The following is a 21,703-nucleotide window of genomic DNA, read 5'->3' on the forward strand; positions in this document are numbered from 1 at the left end:
TCATAAAATCTGAAATGTAAATAATCGTCATTCAATTCAGAGAAATCATTCGCTTTTAAAGTACTCTCATGATGACATATCAGCGTTAATACATGATATTCATTTTCTTGAATGAACTCCTATGATTGAATTTCAATTCTCTATTTTGATTTCAAATTCATTAAATTTGATTGATTTTATTATTTTTAAAGATTAATGAAATACATGCGATTATTGCTTCAATAATTTACTATAGTAGTAGGATATGACGGGTTTAGTGACTTTTTTTGTTACATCTATATATAGACGATGCATTAAAATATATTTATTTATAAATCATTAAAAAATTAACATTAATTTTAAAATAATTTATTTTTTTATCTTTTATAAAAGAAGCTATATATAGATGATGTCAGATATTCCGCGATTAATTAAACATTGTTTAAATCCTGAATGGGTTAAACTTCAATTTAAAAATGAAGATTGTGAATTATTAAATGAATATGAAAGCCAAAATAAGCTAATGAGGTATAAATATAATGATAAAGAATATTTAATTTCATGGAATCAATGGAGTCATAATCAAAGACCTCATAAACGAGAAGAAGAAATTGAAAATAATGAAATGGAAATCATTGATGACATTAAAGAGGATGGAATTCCTAAATTTTGTAGAAAAACCTTTAGAACTAAGTTAGGAGCATATAAACGTAGAGTATTAAATCCTGAATATCTTAAACATCAATTTAAAAAGGAAGACTGTGAATTATTAAACGCTAATGAATATGAAAATGCTAAATCAAAACTGAGATATAAATATATTGGAAGTGATGAAAGGTGTAAAGATAAAGATAAAGTTTATTCAGTTTCATATAATAACTGGCACACGTTAGGGATAAGAAAACATTTAGGAGATTATGGGAAATGTTCTGAATTCTTTAAATCTAGTATATACGAGAGAGTAAAAGAAATTAGAAATAATTATTTTCATGAATAAAAAATAAACTTTAAAAATTCATGTCTTACGAAAAATTAAAACTTAGTTATGTTTATTATTTTATTTTTTTAATTCGTAAGAAATGAGTGAATCAAAATTCGTGACTGTGAATCAATTAATGGATAAACTTTCACCAATTCTCACCCAGGTTAAACAAGTAGACGTTTATTTTGATGATTGCGTACAAAGTTTATTTTATAAAGGTAAGTTTAATATTAAACCTATTGCTTTTGCATTTGATGGTAAATTAATCGAAAATTCAAAAATTTGGGAATTAATTCCGGATATTGAATTTATAACAAATATTAAGGATAAATGGTTTAAACAACAAAACCACCTCACTAAAGTTCTTTGTAGATTAATGATTAAAACTGAGGAAAAAGAATTTAACGGGTTTAAATATCATCCATGTAAAATTTTAGAACTTGGTAACGAAAAACTTCAGAAAAAATTAAACGAAAGACTATCAAAAGATAAAGTTGAAAAAGTAAATAAACTCGCTAAAGGTAATGGTAATGGTAATGATGAAGATGAATTTGATGAGTTCAACATTGAACTTTAAGAAACTAATGATTATTTGAATTTATGATATCAATTATCTGATTTATTCTTTCTTCAATCTCTTCTATTCTTTTTGTTAAATCATCAATTTTCATTAATGAGGTGATTCTTGATTGAGGAATAGATTTCAAACTAATCACTCCTTTTATTTTTGAAATTTTGAATCCATGACCCTCCGGGTCTTGGACTCTGTCCTCAACTTTAAACATTTTATTCAATTTACACGTTGTCAATTCTTCAAATAATTTTTTATTATTAGCATAATAGTCATTAAATTCTTCAACAGATGAAAAAATTTTTATTTCAGTAATTGGTTTAACAACGTTTATTTTTTGTTGAACATTTTCACTTTCATTTATTTCTTCCTCCTCTGTTTCATTTATTTTTAAAATCGGTTTCATTTATCATTAAATAAAAATTAGAATATAAGTGATGAAATATATTTTTTTAATTAATATTAAATCAGAAATGGCGGCAGGATTCTTTAAAAAATTATGGGATGGAATTAAGAAAGCTGCGGGTTGGGTTCATAAAAAGATTATTAAACCCATTGCAAACTTTTTGGCACCAGTAGCGAAAACGGCAGGAACTATCATAGGTGGAGTATTAGGTACTAAAGCCGGTAATCCGGCGATGGGAGCACAAGCAGGTAACGTAGTTGGTGGAATAGCTGAAGGAATACTTAATAAAATAGGAGGTAGATAGTGGAAAAATAAATATGAGATCCTATGGATCATCTCGCCGCTTAGCGGCTTAAAATTATTTTTATCTTAGTATCGGTTGTAGTCTTTGATAAACTTTTTCTCCTTTATTTAAAACTTCTCTTATTGGGGCAGCTTTTGGTGTTATTGATTCAGCAACGTCACTAATTGCTTCTTTATTCTTAAATATCCAATTTGCCCCTTCTTCAATGTTTCCCAAACTTTATTCGCTCCTCTTTTTACTTTATCCCACAGTTTCTTAAATATACCTGCAGCCATAGTTGATTATTTCATTAAAATTAAAAATTCATTTTCATCTTTTAATTTTGATTTTTTATTTAATAATAAATGACGACTAACTATTTGGTGCCAAACACTAAACCGATTAATGGAAATGTGTTTCATTCATTCGAAAAGATAAATGAAATATTCGCAAAGAATGACGGTAGAAGATATTATAGAGAACTTGAAAGTTCATGCTATGACTCTGATGCTCCATATTTTGATGATAAACAAACTCATTTAAGAATTACAAATCCGGCTCATGATGTGAACCAATTAGGTGACACATATATTAAACGCAAAGTTAAAGCAACTCTAGTTTCAAATAAAGCTTTCACATGTGATGCCGCTTTTAAATGCATGCGTTTATTCGTTGGTTACAACATCAAATCAAAGCTTTAAACAATTAGAAGTAGAAACCGAAAGAGGTGATGCCGGTTATCTTCAGATGGATTGCGCCCGTGAATCTTTCGCATTTGCAACATATAAACCAAAATCAGAAAGGAAAGTTAAAAAGTTTGTTCATTCGTTATATAATAATGTTCAAAAATATGATAACTCAGTATGTGGTAAATATATTGACCCTTCAGAAGTTTTCAAGAAAGCAAATGAAGAAGTTGATGTCACTTTTGATATGATTATTCCGGTAAATGATTTGTTAGCATTTCAGGCGTTCGATGATTATCCTAAATCATTTGGTGATATCATTCTTAAATATTATGTTTTCAGGGATACTTTAGTATTTTGTCAGGTTGACCCGTTAAGAGTTGCTGATTTACAAAATTACGTTTATGAAAAGATAACTGATGAAAATTATGAAAAGATTATGAATCATGTTTATAAATATGATCGCAAATTCCAACAAATCGGACTTCCTGCCAAATTAATTACAAGCTTAGCCGCTACATCTGCTGACGCAACAGTTGATGACGTTATTATTTCATGCACAAAGATGGAAGTTTTAGAGGATAAATGCATTACACCAGGATACGGTTTAATTGAAGAATCAGTTAAAGCAATACCACGTTTATTCAGTAAGGAAGATCCATTCATGATTCCAGCTCAACATATTGACGTTCGTTCACTAAATGGAGGTTGATCACTCCTGAAGGTATTAGCTCAGATTTCTCATACGCTCTTCATAATGTTACAGATGTTGTGTTAGCATTTCCGAAGAATGCAATGCAAAGAACAGTTTTAGAAAATCCAACGCTTCGAGGTTTCAGGTCACTATAGATTCCAGAAACTTCCCCGATCAAGCGATGACCACAGTGGGCGACATATTCTTTACACGTATGCTTCAAGCTTCTGATTTAGATGGAGTGAATGAATGCACAGAAGAATACGAGGACTCATTAACTAGACACTGAATGATGATAATGGCGCGCCATTAGCTAGAACATGGAAAGACCAAACTTCATTCTTATGCACTATTCCAGTTCAACGTGATGGAGCGGGTATATTCTTTGATGGATTAGAAACTTTCAACTCACAAGTTACAGTACAAGTGAAAGCTTATCCAATCATTCAGGGTGAAAATGACACTTACTGTTCAAAGGTGACAAATCCTCCTCAGGTTTGGTTTACTAGGACTACATATTGGACATGGACACCGGATGAAGGTTTGAAATATCATCCAACAGGTACACCACCACAGTATAGAAGTTCATATGATGAAATATTGATGAATAGAAATGTTTAAAATTATAAATTTATTTTTGATTAAATGGATTTAAATTCATCCACCCCTTATGAAGAATTAGCAGGAGTATATAATACATACGTAGATGATATGATTAATGAAGCATTGAGTGATAATAGAAATGCTCTATCTAAGGAAAAATTAAATGAAAATTACATATTCTGAATGTTACTTAAATTCAATCACTGCAGCAATTGGTAAACAAAATAAAGGTAAAACATTAACGATATTAAAACAAATTATCATTATTGCTAACACTTCCCCCTATTCACATGTGTTAATTTATATCAACCGTTCAGGTTCACCTTCAGATGATACATTTGAATCTTTAAAGTATTTAATCAAAATTCCAATTATTTATTTATCACAAGAGAAGCAGAAGATTATTTAAAAAACTTTTTAATGTATAAAGAATTATAATACAATCAAGAAGCAAGGATTAGAGGAAAAATTATTGATAAACAACGGGATGAATTATTTGAAACACTTTCTATTTCAAATTTTGATAGAGAATTTTTGCATTCACTCATTTTTCTAGATGATGCAGTGAAATCAAACTAAAACAAATGAGAAATCATATTTTAATCAGTTATTAACTCAATATCGACACATTCAGTGTTCATTCTTTCATGGCTGTTCAATACTTCAAAGCATTAAGCACAAAATTAAATCAAATCTATCAACACTTTTCATTTTCAGTGGGTTTAGTCGTCAACAGTTGAACGTTATGCTTTATCAAGTGAATTTACAATGAGCATTAATGAACTTTACACACCAATATCAGCAATAGGTGAACATGAAAAATAATAGTTATTTAAATAAAGGAGGTGTTAAATTTGATTAACTTTTTATAATTAATTTTTATTTTTTATTTATAATTAAACATGACAGAAATAGCAAATCTTCTACAGGTTCCATTAAAACAAGGAACAAACAAAAAGGGTGCATATAATAGAACTATGAAAGTTCCTGATGGAATGAAAGAATTAGTTCATATTGTTGCTGGTCTTCAAAAAGATGTTAAACAAATGAGAAACGTTTTAACATTACCAAAAGCTCAAGCATATGCCAAACGTCATGGTCCAAATTGGGAAGCACACGAAGCAGACATTACGGGTCCAAATGGAAAACCTGATGGTATAAATGAAGTTTTCGTTACTGATGGTCAAGGTAATATTAAAGTCATAAATGGTTACAAATTAACTATAACTGATTATCCTAAACGTAAAGCATATAATGAATGTTATCCTATGCAATTTGATGAAAATGGAAAAGCTGTTAAACAATACATTGGAGAAGGTGAAGATGGTCCAATTAATTCATACCGTTATAATCCATATTCTTATTTCAATGAAGAATTAAATGCTATTGAAGAGGGACCGGATGGATTACCACGATATTCTAACCAGTTTGATGGTCAATATGCAAATATTAGACCTGAAATTTCAGCTAAGAAATTCTTTAAAGTTGCTTTATTCGATCCAGTTTTCGCAAATGTTAAAGATGAACTTAAACAGCAATTCCAACCAATTATAGTAGCAAGAATTGCATCAGGTGCTTTATCTCAAGCATTCAAAGATTTAATTAAGAAACCATTATATCAGCAACGCGGTTTAACTTATGATTTAGTTAAGGAATTAGATAAAAGAAAATTTGAGAAATCAGATGATTATAAGAATGCAATTAATGAATATATTAGGTCTATTAATTACAATGAACCAGCTAAAAATCAACTTCAAGAACAAATACAGGGAATAATAGATTCAAAACTTCCAGCAAAATAAAAGTTTAAATATATTTTTTTATTCGATTATAAATGAGAAGACGTTTCACTAGTCAAAAGAACACTAACGCAAAAGCAGAGATTACGGTTGTTATAACGTAAATGATGATAAATCACGAATTATTCAAAATGTTAAAGTTAATGTTAGCCCTGAATTAACAAGGTCAACAACTCAACCAAATTTATTAACTCGTGACTTACCGAAAAAGGAGGAGGAGCAAAATAAAGAAGATGGAGACCCAATCATTTTATCTGAACCGTAAAGAACCTGTTGAAATTCCCACTTATCCAACATACCCAGCACCACTTGATAACCCATATAAAATAGACATTAATTCTGAATTAATGAAATTTACCGTGATATAATAATTAATAATTATGATTCAATAATAAATTTAATTGATCAATCTGGTTTAATTATTTTACCTTATGAATCATTAATTCACATTATCGCCATTCTTTGTGATGTTCAAGATTCAGACGTTAAAATTCAATTTTTCATAGATGATGAGGTTTCATGCTGCGGAACAGTTGCAAAAATAAATCCTATAAAGGATATTAGCACAATTAAGATATCAAAGAACGGAACAACAACTGAACTTCATTTAACATATAATGATATTTATAATAAAATAGTTGATGAATATAAAATATCACTTGAAAAACTCTTTGTTAAGGCTATTTAATATTCAAGCATTAACATTATCGAATAATAATCCTTTGAATCATAATCAATAATAATTGACCTTTCACCAGTTTCTATCGTTTGTTTTATTTCTTTTTGTTCCCACTATCCGGATTGGTCATTGTAATTGTTTTGTTATAGTATCAGCTTTATCTTTAACTTCAATCTTTTTTCCATCGGGATATTTAAACCAAAATTCCAAAAATTCGATATTGTCAATCTGTTCATATTTTAATCTATCAATTACATTTTTAATACCATCTGAAAATCTTATGAAATGGTCATTATATGGGTTTGATTGAACTAAATTTGAATGAAGTGAAATATAACCTGTTGATGAATATGACACTGACTCATATTTTCTGAAAACACTAAAATTTATAACATGAATGAATTTCTTATTCGTTGAATTTATGAATTCTTGAGGTAATCTTATTCTAGTTTTATTTATCACTGGAAAATAACGCTTTACCATATTTTTAATCGTAATAAAAAATGTCAATTATCAATATTATTTCGAATAATAACTGTGAATTAAATTTAACAGTTAGCGGAATTTATAATGTTACTCTCGTTTCTGTGAGTGGTAAATTTAATCCCATTCTTTTAGACCCTTCAGATTATATATCATTTATTAAAGATGACCATGAGCCGCATAGCGGCGGGGTCGTAGACCTTGAAAAACGTATTGATATGTATATAAATAATGTGATAGCGAAATGGGATATTAACATGATTTTAAGTTATTTAAATGAATCATTTATCGTATGGTATGAAGAAAATTTTAAATCAAAACCTGATAAACTTTTTGAACTTGATGAAATAAATAACCTTATTAAATTTCCGCTGAAAATTAAATTTTGTGCTCCTCATCTTCGTTCATTGTTGGGGATATTAAATTTTGAAAAAGATGTTGGGGATGTTTTGTATTCTGACACTGGTTCCAATTTCATTTTAATCAAATGTGATAAAGTTAATACCCCAATGAGATTTTCACATCAAACATTAGACCCTAACTCTTACCCATCAATACAAAACATTTTATACATCAACTTAAACACATTTTCTTTATCATATCTGTTTCAATTATCCGGGAATTCATTTATTCTTCATTCAAAAGATTTATCAAATATTAAATTTAGAATAACTGACCTATTTGATTGTGATTTAGAATTTATGAATGAAATATTATGGCAATTTCAAATAGAGAAAATAGCTGATGAGATAACGGATTAAATATTTATTTTTAAATCGTAATAAATGATTAAACAACAGCAACTTAAGGCGCAAAGCGCCCAGGTCCTTCAGACCATTACATACGCCACATATGCATATAATTCAAAGACGGCAGAACAAACGCAAAGGTTGAAATATGAGAGATTTGAGATAGTATTGAAAAATGACCATTTTGAATTCGTTTGCAAAGGTGGTGCAGTGATATCAAATATAAAAGAAATTTTATTTATGAATTCAAAAATTAAAGGAATAACGGATGATATAACATCAATTCCACCAGAAGAACAGAGATATTACGCATTAAATGCATTTCCTAAAGTTTTGAAGATTGGAAGATTTAATTTAAATGAGGAATTCATAGAAGGTTTCCTAAATGACATAATGAAGAAGGTGGATAAGGAATATGTGGATAGTGAGTTAATGAAGAAAGCAGATTTAGTTTATGTAAATACCGAGTTAAATAAGAAGGCAAATTTGGTTTATGTTGATGAAAAAGATAATGAAATTAAAGAAAAGGTTGAAGGGTATCATGAATGGACATTGGAGACTTTTAAAGTTAAAGCTGATACAGAATGGGTTTCAGGGTGTTTAGACCTTAAAGCAGATAAAACTTATGTTAACGATGAGTTAGAGAAGAAAGCAGATAAAACTTATGTTAACGATGAGTTAGAGAAGAAAGCAGATAAGGAAAAAGTTATTTCATTCATTAATACTGAGTTAGCAAAGAAAGCTGATATATCATTTGTTAATGAAGAAATAAAACAATAAGAGGTCTATTTTACTCCACCATTTTTAAATTTTATGAAATCATCAGATAAAACCTTTGATATAGATTCTTTTGAATGGATATGTTTCGATGGAGTGACCATGTATTTATTTTATACAGCTGGAGTGCTTTATTATTTTAAAACAAATGATTTTAAAAACTATGAATCTTTTACTCCATCTGTTTGGAATCCTGATACACGAAAGCCAATCATTAATCCAAGAATTTTATATGTTGAATATAATAACGGTAAATTTATGGGAATGATAACGGTTGGAGATGATTTTTGCCCTTGTATCCAATGGTTCAAATGTAATTTAAATCAAGATGCTAAATTTAAATATCCAAATAATCCTATTAGATGCGTTAATAATAAATGGGTACTAATTTATGAAGTCAATCAAATTTTCATTAGTGAGGATGGGATAAATTATTATATGTTTAGTATGATGTCATCAGATTTGGAAATTGATTATACAAGTAAGTGGTATTACATTAACAACATGTATTTTATCCTACAAAATGATAAAATTTATAGATCATATTCAATACCATTTGGTCGTTTTGAACAAATTTTTCAAGCTGATGGAGACATTGAAGCTTTATGTTATGCTTCAAATGTTTGTGTTCTTGTTTCAGGTGGGATGGTCTATTCATATCCTGTAAGTTATAACAGACATATTTATTTATCACAAGATTTTTCACAGGATCCAGAGAAAACACCAAGTTGGGAATTGGTTTATTCATTCACTCCAAAACTTACTCGAAATTATAGATTTACTAATTTATTTTATATTGATGGGTACCTCTTCCTGTCGTTAGAGGTTTTGGTATTGCAAGTGGTTTAATTTTATCTGCTTTGATTTTGGATGATGAAGTTTTGGATTTGACACCCACTTTCATTAATTCTGGATGTATTCTATTCATTTGTTTTAAATATACTGTATATAAAGGTTTGATATACTTTCCCGCTTCGAGTTTATGTTGAAGGATGAATTCCAAAAGTTGATCTTCATTTAAAAGTCGGGCTGAATATGGTTTAACTAATGAATCATAAATTAAAGCTTGTGCATCATTTATGGTCTGAAGACCTGGCGTTTTGCACCTTTAGCTGTTGAACATTTGCTACTTTCTCTTTTGGTGTTGTTTTCGGCTTTTTTCTCCTTTGGCTTTTGTTCCTTTGGCTTTTGCGGCTCAGGATTATATAATTTATATAATCATCAATATCTTCTTCTGTTAATACTTTATTTTGAAATCTTTCAACTGTTTAAGTTGTGATTTAGTTTTTCCCTTTGTATATTCATTATTTTTAATTTTGTCTTTAATTTCAGAAATTATTTTATCATGATATTCAAAATTTCATTTTATAATATGAATAATAATAATCCATATCATCACCTGTTATATTTTTATTATGTTTTTGGAGATATGATTTTAATTCATAATAATTAAGAAAATTTTGATTAAGTACTAAATCATCAATTAAATTTTCTAAATTTGCGTTATCCATTTATATAAAAATAAAATAAATGTTTTAAGGGTGCCCACCTCTTTGAATCATAGTATCAAAACCATTATTTACATATTGAATCGCATCATTAACGGTTCCTCCTTCTAAAACGGTATCAAATGGTGGAGTCCAGATTTCCTGATGATGATCATAAAATCCAGCAAAATTAATCGTATTATTAGGTAAAATATGAATCTCAGCGGATATCTTCTATCTAAATTTGGATGCCTTATATGTATACCATTACTGCCCGGATAAAATCTCAAACCTTGATTTTTGTTGACGCATCAATTATTGAAATTTCTTTCTTCAGGGGTGAATGTTCTTCTCCGTTGACGTTTGTGGTGGTGGTCGTTGTTGCTGCTGTTGATGCTGTGGTGGGATTTGAAAAATTCGTTGCGGTTGATTATTTGGAATCTGAAAGTTAAAACCATTTGGTATAAATCTATTCGGTTCCTTTTGTCTCTTCTGTGGCATTTTATTAAAAATAAAATTTTAAATTCATGACTCAACCCCTACGTTTTTAAATTGTATTAAATAAATGGCATACAACATCCATTTTCACAACATACAGCCTTAGTGTGTGCTCCTGTTAATGCAGTCTTACCGATTGTTAAGCGAGTCATTGACCCGTTTTTAATTGTTAAATTAAATTTCTGACCATCAAATATCACTTTATCATTTATTATATCCAAATAATTTTAGGTGTTAATTGTTTATTTTGTCGTAAACTAACACCTTTCATTTTTTGTGCAATCTTTTTAAAATCACTTCCATCAATTGAACCGTTGAATGATGTTATAACATTAGGGCATAAAGCAACCATGTTATCACCTTGTTTCTCAATTGCTAAACCCAATAACTTCTTCTCATGTGCTTTTTCTTCAGCTTTATTCTTTAATTTAGGTTTAAATTTCTCATCAAAACAGAAAGAAATCAAATGGTGCGAATTTGAAAATGTTTTTATCATAAAACTGTTTATCGGTAACAATTGCTTGAATGCTTGAGTGTTAGAAGATTTGGGTCGCCAGCGATTGCCCAATAAGATGAATCAGTATCACCTTCAATGAAATGAAAACGATTAACATTCATGCATTTATACATTAAAATCATAAATGAAAACCAAATACCAGTATTTAGCATTATCTAAAGTGAAGAATGCCTCTTGTAAACATGTATCACATCTATAAAAGCTATCTTTAAGCATCACTTGATATGTATTTTCACCTATTTCTCTTATGTTTTTAAAACTTATTTGACATACATGCAACGCGTGCCTTCTGTGCATTCATTATTTTAGTCTTTGCGTAATTTTGCCTATTCATTGCATCGTAACCATATGATCCATTAAGTGAAATCTTGCAAAATAAAACTTTTCCTTTATTTCCTTCTAATTCAGCCTTTTGTCTTTCGTTCATAAATTCTTTCGCAAATTCATTAAAACAAGTGTTTTTCGTAAATGTTAAAATTGATGAATATCATCGATGATAAAATGAAATCTGTCTATTAGATACCAAAGATAATAAGAAGAAAATGGTTGATATTGGTTGTGTGTTGATGCTAACTGAGTTAATTTCCTCTGTTTCTGGTCAACTGGTAGATTGTTTGATTTCATGTAATTATACATAAAACTGCCAATTGTTTTTTTCATCTGTGATAATATCTAAGTTTCTTATTATCGGTAAAAGTTTATGTAATCATTAATGTATTTTTCATCAATGTGACCCTTTACTTCAGCACGAATAAAGTATTTTCTTCTTAATTATTCCCAGTGCTTTTGCTTTCTTTGTTGCTGTATCACAAATGATAACACCATTCAATCTTCCCGGCATATACATTTTATGGTCAGTATATTGAATGAAATCATGAGGATTAGATGAAAATGATGAAGGATATAATGAATTAAAGTCAACACCAACGAAATGAGTCATGATGTTGGAAGTGTCCTCATTTGATACATTTTAGTTTCTGGACTATATGAAAGTTTATTAATGTGCGTGATTCCTTTAAGATTAACACGATGTTGAACATTTGATAGACCACAGTAATTCCATTACGGAGAATGTGATAAGCTTCAACTGAATCTAAAGTCATTGGTAAATTATTTTTTAATGCATAATTTCTTAAATTGATTCTTAAACGTTGAACATCTTCATCTTTATTTGATTTTACGACATTGCAATAACAACACATTAACTGACAATTTTCTTTGGTATGTGGTTTTTCATTATCGATTCTATCCAATGTGGTTTATTTGCATATGTAAACGCTTTACCACACATTTTGCATTTAGATGAAAGGATTAAATCGTGATAGTATTGAAAATCATCCATTGAAACATTATTTTTAGTATCCCTTTCTGCTTTTTCATCTTGTTTCTTATATGATTCAATTTTATATTTCCAATACTTTTTCGTTAATTCAAAACTTGATTCTATCTCTTCCTCAGGATATTTTTCATTAGGATTAAAGTCTTTATATGCTAAAGCGTAACGAATCATTGAAGCATTCGATGATAAAGAAAGATTATGAAGCATATCAATTTTATAAACAAATGTTTCTTCAATAATTTTATCGATTGGGTCAATCATAATTTCAACATCTTTATTGCAATAATGAATAAAATATTCTAATATATTCTTAAAGTTTTTAGCATCATTGAGATATATTTGATAATCACTATCTGATATAGTTTCTTGAGTTAATGCTGAATAAAATGAATCTTGAGTGAATGGTTCCTCTTTATATAATTCTTCTTCGGAATTCTCCCATGTGATAAATTGATAAGGGAAAAAGGATTTAACACGTGATTTATTGTTTCCGAAATCTTGAGTGAATTGGTCTAATGTCCCACCCGCTATATAATTTCTGATGTCAATAAATCTCAATTCATATGGAACGTTTGTTTTCTTTACAATGATTTGCTTAAATTGTGAAGATGAACCCAGCATTGATTGTATTTTCCATTTTGCAGTGTTTAAATCACGAAGAATTAAATTTAAATCAAACTTTCCCGAATTAAAACCTATGATATTCACTTTATTGAATTCCTCATCCAGAAGTTCTTTAAATGCTTCCTTCTGTTTTTCATTTAATGTATGGGACAAAGTCCCCGCCGTTTGCGACTTCAATAATTCATCGTATTGACTCATATTTGATTTAGCAACTAATGAACAGGTTGAAAATAAAAATTCAATCCAGTCAGAAATAAAAGAATCACTCGAAGTTAAACAAAAATTCCTCGTATATGTTTTATCATTTAATTTAACCGTTGATGATACCATGAATGGTTTTAAGTAAGCGTTCAAAGTTGCACACTCAGAAAGTTGTAATTCTTCTTTAGTCTCTATATCTTGTCGGTTTATAATATTTCTGCAAATTGTGAGCTAATAACCACTGATATATCTTCTGTTTCGTAATATGTGGTGCATATGGTTGCTGGGTCTTTTGCAATTGAACGTCTTGAATTAATCTTCCATTATTTTCTTTACATTTCTCACAATGCTTTAAAAATCTTCTTTGGTTTTTCCTTTCTGGATCATCACGGATAGAATAAACTTCTTCTTTACAATATGGACAAACTTTATAGCCGGTGAGTGCTTCTACGTCTGTTATTCTGTCAGCGTGAAGTTTTCCACATGGACTCTGTGTTAATAAAATATTTACTGTTTCAAATTCTGGATCTATCATTATTGATTCCACTAATGGAAAGTCTACCTTATTTATGTCCACGTCTTCTGGTTGAGGATCACAATAATAGAAATCAATATTAACATTTAACATTCTCGCTAATCTCTCACTTTCTGATGAAATGTCAAACCCTTCATATGCATCTATTGCTTCATTTAAATAGCTTCTACGAGTTTTAGGATTAACACCATCAGGAATGTTATAGAAGCGTTTAAATAACCTTCTACCTTCTGCTCTAATTTGATTATCATTCATTTATGTAAGAATAAAAAATTAAAAAATAAATAAAAATAAAGTTTATTTTTTAAAGCCCATAAAATGAATTAAGAACACATAAATTTTTATCATCTGCGACGTGACGAATACATTTTAATTTACTCAAGAATGCGTACCCTGATACATTAAATCTAATTCCTGTCTTATTTAATTTCACAACTTTGAAAAGGAATGTATGAATAGCTATAAAATGATGAGAAGATGTTTTATGGGTTGCTTCCATTTTTTCTGAAATAAATGAATAAATATAATGTTTATAAGTTTTCATATCTTTTATGTTCTTAATAACGAATGGTATAGACCTTTCAACTTCGTCTTCCTTCGGTGCTGTTCTTTCATATGAAACATTATTGGTATCTTCAACAATGAAACCACAATCACACAAAATTTTATATGTTCCAATGGTTTCTTTTGATATTTTATCTAATAAATCAAAAACTTTATCAACACCTGTGCATTTATTTAAATAATAATTTGTGTAAATATCATGATCTTCTTTCTTAATCGTATTAGTTGCATATGTCACGTTTTTAAGAGCTTTTTTGAATTTTTCGGAATCTAAAGGTGGTGAAAGCAGGATACAGGGTATTCTTCATTATCAATAAATTGTAACTTATGTTTACGAATAAATTTAGTACCTTCTTCTGAAAGTGTTTCGTCTATTTCACCATCTAATAAATTTTGTGTTGATTCTGAGACATAATTTTTATATCTTTCTTCATGAGATTTCTGTACTTCTGATTCTGAAGCTGGGATATTCATTAAACCTTCTACTTCATTTTCATTATATTTTTCAACTTCTCTTAATTCCTTAATTTTTTCATCTATTTCATCTCTTATTTTTTTCAGTCTTTCAAGTTCATTGTATTCATCATCTTTAATCCGTTCTTCATAATATTCAGGGAAAACATCAGGTTCTTTAGGTTTTTCTTCTTCAGATGTGGGATATAAGAAATTTATAACATCATCTTTATTCATTTTTCCATCATAATCTAAATCATTTAATAACTCGGCAAATTTTTGACAATTTCTTAAATAATATTTATTAACTTCATAACCTACCTCCTCTAATATATCCTTTATTTCCTCGTTTGTGAATCCTAATTTTTTAACGTTGTTAGTTTTGACGCTCATTTCATACAAAATAAAAAATAAAATAATAAACATAACTAAGTTTTAATTTTTCGTAAGACATGAATTTTTAAAGTTTATTTTTTATTCATGAAAATAATTATTTCTAATTTCTTTTACTCTCTCGTATATACTAGATTTAAAGAATTCAGAACATTTCCCATAATCTCCTAAATGTTTTCTTATCCCTAACGTGTGCCAGTTATTATATGAAACTGAATAAACTTTATCTTTATCTTTACACCTTTCATCACTTCCAATATATTTATATCTCAGTTTTGATTTAGCATTTTCATATTCATTAGCGTTTAATAATTCACAGTCTTCCTTTTTAAATTGATGTTTAAGATATTCAGGATTTAATACTCTACGTTTATATGCTCCTAACTTAGTTCTAAAGGTTTTTCTACAAAATTTAGGAATTCCATCCTCTTTAATGTCATCAATGATTTCCATTTCATTATTTTCAATTTCTTCTTCTCGTTTATGAGGTCTTTGATTATGACTCCATTGATTCCATGAAATTAAATATTCTTTATCATTATATTTATACCTCATTAGCTTATTTTGGCTTTCATATTCATTTAATAATTCACAATCTTCATTTTTAAATTGAAGTTTAACCCATTCAGGATTTAAACAATGTTTAATTAATCGCGGAATATCTGACATCATCTATATATAGCTTCTTTTATAAAAGATAAAAAAATAAATTATTTTAAAATTAATGTTAATTTTTTAATGATTTATAAATAAATATATTTTAATGCATCGTCTATATATAGATGTAACAAAAAAAGTCACTAAACCCGTCATATCCTACTACTATAGTAAATTATTTCAGTTAGTAATGAAAAAGATCGTGAATTCATATCCTTGTTTAGTGATCTACCTGATATATACTTTCATCGGAAAATATTTCACAAATTTCAATGTGTCTAGCAAAATTGAATACAGCGATTAACGATATGAATGGTGGACTTCAAAGGAAAGCATTTAGATAGAACAAATTTAGCTTTATTCATAATTAAAATGACAATGTGTAAAGTCAACCACTTTTTGTCGGATTATAGTTATGTGTTAACATCATCGGCAACAACGAAATTAGGAATTTTTAAAAAATTAGAAAGAATTCAATTTCTTTTTGAGAACTTAAAAATTGCTTCGGCAAATTTTGACAGCTACTCAAGGCTTCATATACCAAATGTATATCAAGAATTTGATTATGGAATATGTCAATAAAACTACTCAGATCTCAGAATATGCATAATCAACCCAAAATAAGCGTCACAACACAAAATAATCAAAATTTAAAAAATAATGATGGGAAAAATCATTTCGCAACGGGAGATTTAAGTTATGTATGCAGCAATATTACATTATGTTATCAATTTGATCGGCTTGATATTAATAATTTGAAGTCGGATTTAATATCATCACTACCTATGAGTATCAATAAAGGAGTAACTCTTCCGGTTGATATTTCTGAAGGTATACAATTCTGTTTTTTGCAAGAGATGAAAATCAAAACTATTCATCAATTCTTGGAGCTACTTCAACTAAAAATTTCACAGAACCAGTTTTGATATTGCAAACTGACAATAGCACAGAAGTCATCAGAAATAATAAGCCTTATTTTGTTCTTGCAGCATCCATTTTTTATCAATATGATGCCCATGTTAAACTATATTATAAAATTGATGGTCAAAATTCGACTGAAATGAAACAATACAATTTTTCAAACACAAATAAAGTAGAAATCAATGAAATAATTAATATTTCCTGGGAGTTAAATGAAGGAATTCACATTTATTCGTTTTATGTTGTAGATTCGAACAATACTGAATCCAATGTTTTGAATATCTCTGTTAATTATATTTATATTCGTCCAATTCTAACATTAATTACAAAAGAAAATCAGCAATTTATCAAGAATGGTGGAAAGTTATTTATTAACCTAACTATTTGGGAAGCGTATGAATCTGTACATATTACAATATATTATTCAATTGACGATCGTGCTAAATCTCAATATCATCAAGGCGATTTCCAAAATACACATGGATTAATTATTCCTGACTATATTAAATTTCCTGATGATCTTTCAGAAAGTGAAAATCATAAAATCACTATTTGGGCAACAGATCAGTATGATGTTAATTCAACTATCTACAGCTTTAATTTCAGTTATAAATACAATCCTCCAGAACTAACAATCACTACAGAAGACAATCAACAATTCAAGAAGAATGATGAAAAAAGTCTCATTATCAGAGGAAATTTACGAGATAAAGATGGTGAAGGTCCAGTATCTCTTTTCTATCAGATTGAAGGATACAGTTCAGTTCGGATTAAAAACTACACTATTAGATCTGAATCATTTTTTGAAATAAGCCAAAAAGTTAATTTCCCATACGATCTTTCAGAGAAAACAAATTATGCAATTAACATTTGGGCAAGTGATGAATTAAACAAAAACTCATCAATCACAACGCTACATTTCTCATATGCATTTAACGATCCTGAACTAACAATCAGCAAATCCATAAAATTGATGGAAAGAATCTTAATATTCTTGGATATATCATGGATAAAGATGGAAATGGAACAGTCTCATTAAAATATCAAATAGATACTTACTCAGAGCAATTATTGAAGGAATACACGATTAAAAATACAAATAGATACGAAGTAAACTGCAACATAACACTATCTGATGATTTGGCAGAAGGCAATCATAGTATCACTTTATATGGCATTGATTCAAATGGAAGAAAATCAAATAATATCACAATTAATTTTACATATTTCTCCGAAAATCCATACTTTTATGTCACAAATGATCTGAGGCAAATCTACTATAAGAATATTAAAATCAAATTAAAAATAGTGAATGTTAATAATGCTAATAAGATCAATATAACATACAACATTGACAGTGGTAATAATGATACTTATAGTATAGAGAGTTCTACTTTAGAAATCACACATGACTTAATAGTGGATGTCAATCAAACATCAAATGATTGGGTGTATTGTATTAATTTATGGATTATTGATAGTTATGGTAAATCATCGACAGTATATTCATTCTCCTTTATGAAGAAAGAATACACTGATTTACCAGATTTCGAAATATATTATCGCAAAATCTCAATCTCTGGAAAAGATATGATGAGAAAACGTTAATATTTGTATTTTTAATTTGATTAAAACATATTGATTTTAAATTTATATTAAACTTTTTTATGATTGATTTATTCAATAAATGACAAGTTCGAAAATTGCGATGTTGTTTTCTGTATACTGGAAGTATCCAAGACTTCAATATCATTAATGACTTTACTTCAGATGAAGTGCAAACAATTTTCATATGAAAAATAGATTGGAAATAAGAATATTATTTAATTTTAATATAATAATTCAATCAGATTAGATTGTGTTACATGGCTCCAATAGAATTCAGATAATATCTTACCTTATCTTTTGCAAATGAGAGTGCTGTTCGTCCATCCAAATTTATTCTTTGCATCTTTATCAGCTCCAACTGAGATAAGATATTTGACAACTTCAAGATAACTATTTTCTGATGCATACATGAGTGGAGTCCATCCAAATTTATTCTTTGCATCTTTATCAGCTCCAACTGAGATAAGATATTTGACAACTTCAAGATAACCATTTTCTGATGCATACATGAGTGGAGTCCATTCATAATTATTCTTTGCATCTTTATCAGCTCCAACTGAGATAAGATATTGAACAACTTCAAGATTTATTATGTATATATGTTGACTCTTGTATACAATTATCGAAATGATATTAAACACTTTTTTAGAATTCGATAAATATCATTGATTGAGATTTTCTCTAGTTCAAGATATTTTTAATCATAATTAATATATTCTTGAATAAAAATCCGCTGTATAGTGGATAATGAATACTTTTGAAAATTGAAAATTTTCCAAATTGATTTACACGAAACAGAGCTATGAGGAATTGATTTAATTACTTCATTTGATTTTAAAACTGCAGTGAAAACATATACTTAAATAAAGTTGCCGTTTAAAGTTATATTCAAACAGAGTAATTCAATATTTAAGCGAAAGAAAAAACTAGAAAAATGCAAGCCGAACCGAATCAGCAGGAACAGATCGCAATTCTCCAGAAGGCAATGGAAACCCACAAGAGGGTCGAGCAGTTACAGGAAGAGAATGACAATCTCAGAAGGCAAATTCAGGACAAACAAGAAGTTTTCGAACGTCTTTCACAACTCGCTTTATCATCTGCATCACTTTTAGGATCTGTCGATAGCTCATCCCCAGTTACAGAGATGTCTTCCGTCAAATGCCTTTCTAAACTCGAAGAATCATCAGCAGTTTCAGCAGAAGACGAGAAGCCAGAGGAAGATCCTGTTAAGCTTATTGTTGGCAAATACCTTAATCATTTACTTGCTAAACTTGTCGAATTCTCTGAGAAGAACCAAGAACAGATTGATATTTTCGCACTTCAGGAAATTGAAGAGGAAATGGCTCAACTTTACCAATTCGGTGAAGAAAAGCAGATTATCCCACCAACAAAGCCAACAGAGGGATGGAAGAAGAACGTTGCTGTTCATCAGGCCCTCTTCGAAAAGCTTCAGTCATTGATCAACCAGAAACAGTAATTAGCAGATATTACATGTTTTAATCAAAATATAAGTTCTATATTCAACTACTTTTTTTAATTTTGATAAAATAATGTCATTTATGGCTATAATGAACCTTATAATCTTATTTAACTTTACTAATTTTTACATCTTATGGCATATTTAGCTCGAAAATAATATTATTTGACTTAAATTTTTATCAAAATTCAATGGATATCCAGTTTTTACAAGCCAAAACCAAAAATCATCATATACTATTGCTATCTAATTTGAAGAACTTTACAAAATGATTTTGTTCACATTTTATAAAATTTCGGAAAAATATCAGCTTAATGCAATGATTAATAAGCAAATACCTCGTCACATAAAAAATTAAAAACAAAAATAATTGGAGAATTTCTTAACAATGTAACAATATTTTATTATTATCAAAAATTAGCAAGGAATATTAGTAACTTGCAATCTATAGCTCTTAAAGTTTCTATTAGTGATTTCTATGAGATCATTTTCTGAATTTATGTAAATTGGTCTTGGCGGAATTATATTTTCTTTGAAAATTTCTCTCCAAGTCTGAATATCAAGTACATAACCCGTATCATCCATCATAGGTACTTTAATTGGCTCTCCAGTCAACGGATCAGGTGCTCCTATCAATGGGCAACCAGTGAAATCATCGTCATCAATAAAAGATTTTCGTTTTCTTGTCATTCCGCCTCCTTTTGCACCTGATATCTTTACCTGCTCTTCCAGAGCATTGAAGTGTCTATCAGCAAGCCTTCTGGCTCGTCCTACAGCTTCTTTCAGCGTATCTTTGTCTTCATTCGAAGTATTTTTCTTGTCTTTGTTTTTATTTGTTCTTGTAGTTGCAGGGATGTTTCTAACGGGCTTTTCCATTTGTGGAGTACCATCACCTTCTGTTTTAAGGCATTCCTCGATGAATGCAAAGGCTTCTTGTTCAAGAATTTTGATTGAATTTGGTGGAATTGGCTTTTTATTGCCGTGTTTGAAAACAAGCTTGCCATCTTCAAGCTGGTATTTATCGTCTGTTAATTTGCCATCTTTAATTAATAATCTGTAAAAATTCGAGCATTGGTAACCTAATCTTCCGCGAATTGGAACTGAAAATAGTCCCCAGAGGCCATCTTCGATTTCTAACTCTTCTCTGAAGTATCGTAGTCTATCTCTGAATTGTTCTTCTTCCTCTGGTGTGAATGGACCCGTTTTTTGCGGATCACCCGGAGGACGATTTCTGTAAAAGAATGTATTCGGGTTTTTAATGATTGATTGGAATGATTGTCGACGAATAGGACTCCACATGTTCCATACTTCTTGAGAAACGTATTTTCTCAACTCACTTGGAACTAAATCGTTTTCAGTTAAACGCTTTTGTTCCTCTGATTTTGAGTCTTTTGTTTCCTTTTTCTTATCTGTTTCCTTCTTTCCCTTCTTTTCTGTCTCTTTCTTCTCCTTTTTCTCTGGAGCTTTCTTCTCTTTCTTCTCTTTCTCAGACATTCAAAGAAGTTTTTTTTATTTTTTTCTAGCATGGAATTATTTTTGCTATTTAATTATAAAATTAAAAAACTATTTCTAAATACAAACATTTCCCTCCATATAATAATATCTAAAATTGAAAATTCTAAATTTGAAAGATTAGAAAATTCACTTTTTTGGGGACATTTCTGTGGATAAAAAGACAAGCATCAGCGCTGAAATAGTTTAATCATATTTGTTTAGTGAAGTAAATTTTGGCGCCAAA

The 21,703-nt window shown here is 29.1% G+C and overlaps 6 protein-coding genes and 2 pseudogenes across 8 annotated transcripts, besides 2 other annotated features; 4 read left to right on the forward strand and 4 right to left on the reverse strand.

The window, feature by feature from the left end:
• Positions 1-4,373: 4,373 nt before the first annotated feature.
• Positions 4,374-9,497: a mobile genetic element.
• TVAGG3_0876840 lies at positions 6,039-6,691 on the forward strand (annotated as a pseudogene). Its single transcript has one exon. A coding segment is annotated over exon 1 (653 nt).
• Positions 7,951-8,694, forward strand: TVAGG3_0876850 (uncharacterized protein; the record flags this gene model as incomplete). The annotated part of the gene is made up of 1 exon (XM_051250274.1): positions 7,951-8,694. One exon carries the CDS (start codon positions 7,951-7,953, stop codon positions 8,692-8,694), a length of 744 nt encoding a protein of 247 aa, XP_051085749.1.
• Positions 9,498-10,735: 1,238 nt separating the features above from the next.
• Positions 10,736-13,354, reverse strand: TVAGG3_0876860 (annotated as a pseudogene). The gene has a single exon. A coding segment is annotated over exon 1 (2,619 nt).
• Positions 13,355-13,541: 187 nt separating this feature from the next.
• On the reverse strand, positions 13,542-14,147 carry TVAGG3_0876870 (uncharacterized protein; the record flags this gene model as incomplete). The annotated part of the gene is made up of 1 exon (XM_051250275.1): positions 13,542-14,147. One exon carries the CDS (start codon positions 14,145-14,147, stop codon positions 13,542-13,544), a length of 606 nt encoding a protein of 201 aa, XP_051085750.1.
• Positions 14,148-14,875: 728 nt separating this feature from the next.
• Positions 14,876-15,384: a mobile genetic element.
• An 853-nt stretch (positions 15,385-16,237) lies between these two features.
• TVAGG3_0876890 (uncharacterized protein) lies at positions 16,238-18,554 on the forward strand (the record flags this gene model as incomplete). The annotated part of the gene is made up of 1 exon (XM_001315168.1): positions 17,020-17,919. One exon carries the CDS (start codon positions 17,020-17,022, stop codon positions 17,917-17,919), a length of 900 nt encoding a protein of 299 aa, XP_001315203.1.
• A 174-nt stretch (positions 18,555-18,728) lies between these two features.
• Positions 18,729-19,067, reverse strand: TVAGG3_0876900 (ankyrin repeat protein family; the record flags this gene model as incomplete). The annotated part of the gene is made up of 1 exon (XM_001315169.1): positions 18,779-18,997. The coding sequence occupies one exon, from the start codon at positions 18,995-18,997 to the stop codon at positions 18,779-18,781; it is 219 nt and encodes a 72-aa protein (XP_001315204.1).
• Positions 19,068-19,408: 341 nt separating this feature from the next.
• TVAGG3_0876910 (uncharacterized protein) lies at positions 19,409-20,062 on the forward strand (the record flags this gene model as incomplete). Its single annotated transcript, XM_001315170.2, has 1 exon — positions 19,423-19,965. One exon carries the CDS (start codon positions 19,423-19,425, stop codon positions 19,963-19,965), a length of 543 nt encoding a protein of 180 aa, XP_001315205.1.
• Positions 20,063-20,343: 281 nt separating this feature from the next.
• TVAGG3_0876920 (uncharacterized protein) lies at positions 20,344-21,470 on the reverse strand (the record flags this gene model as incomplete). Its single annotated transcript, XM_001315171.1, has 1 exon — positions 20,383-20,655. One exon carries the CDS (start codon positions 20,653-20,655, stop codon positions 20,383-20,385), a length of 273 nt encoding a protein of 90 aa, XP_001315206.1.
• Positions 21,471-21,703: the final 233 nt, after the last annotated feature.

This window comes from Trichomonas vaginalis, chromosome VI (assembly GCF_026262505.1).
Source record: "Trichomonas vaginalis G3 chromosome VI, whole genome shotgun sequence".
In the NCBI taxonomy this organism is placed as follows: domain Eukaryota; phylum Parabasalia; order Trichomonadida; family Trichomonadidae; genus Trichomonas; species Trichomonas vaginalis.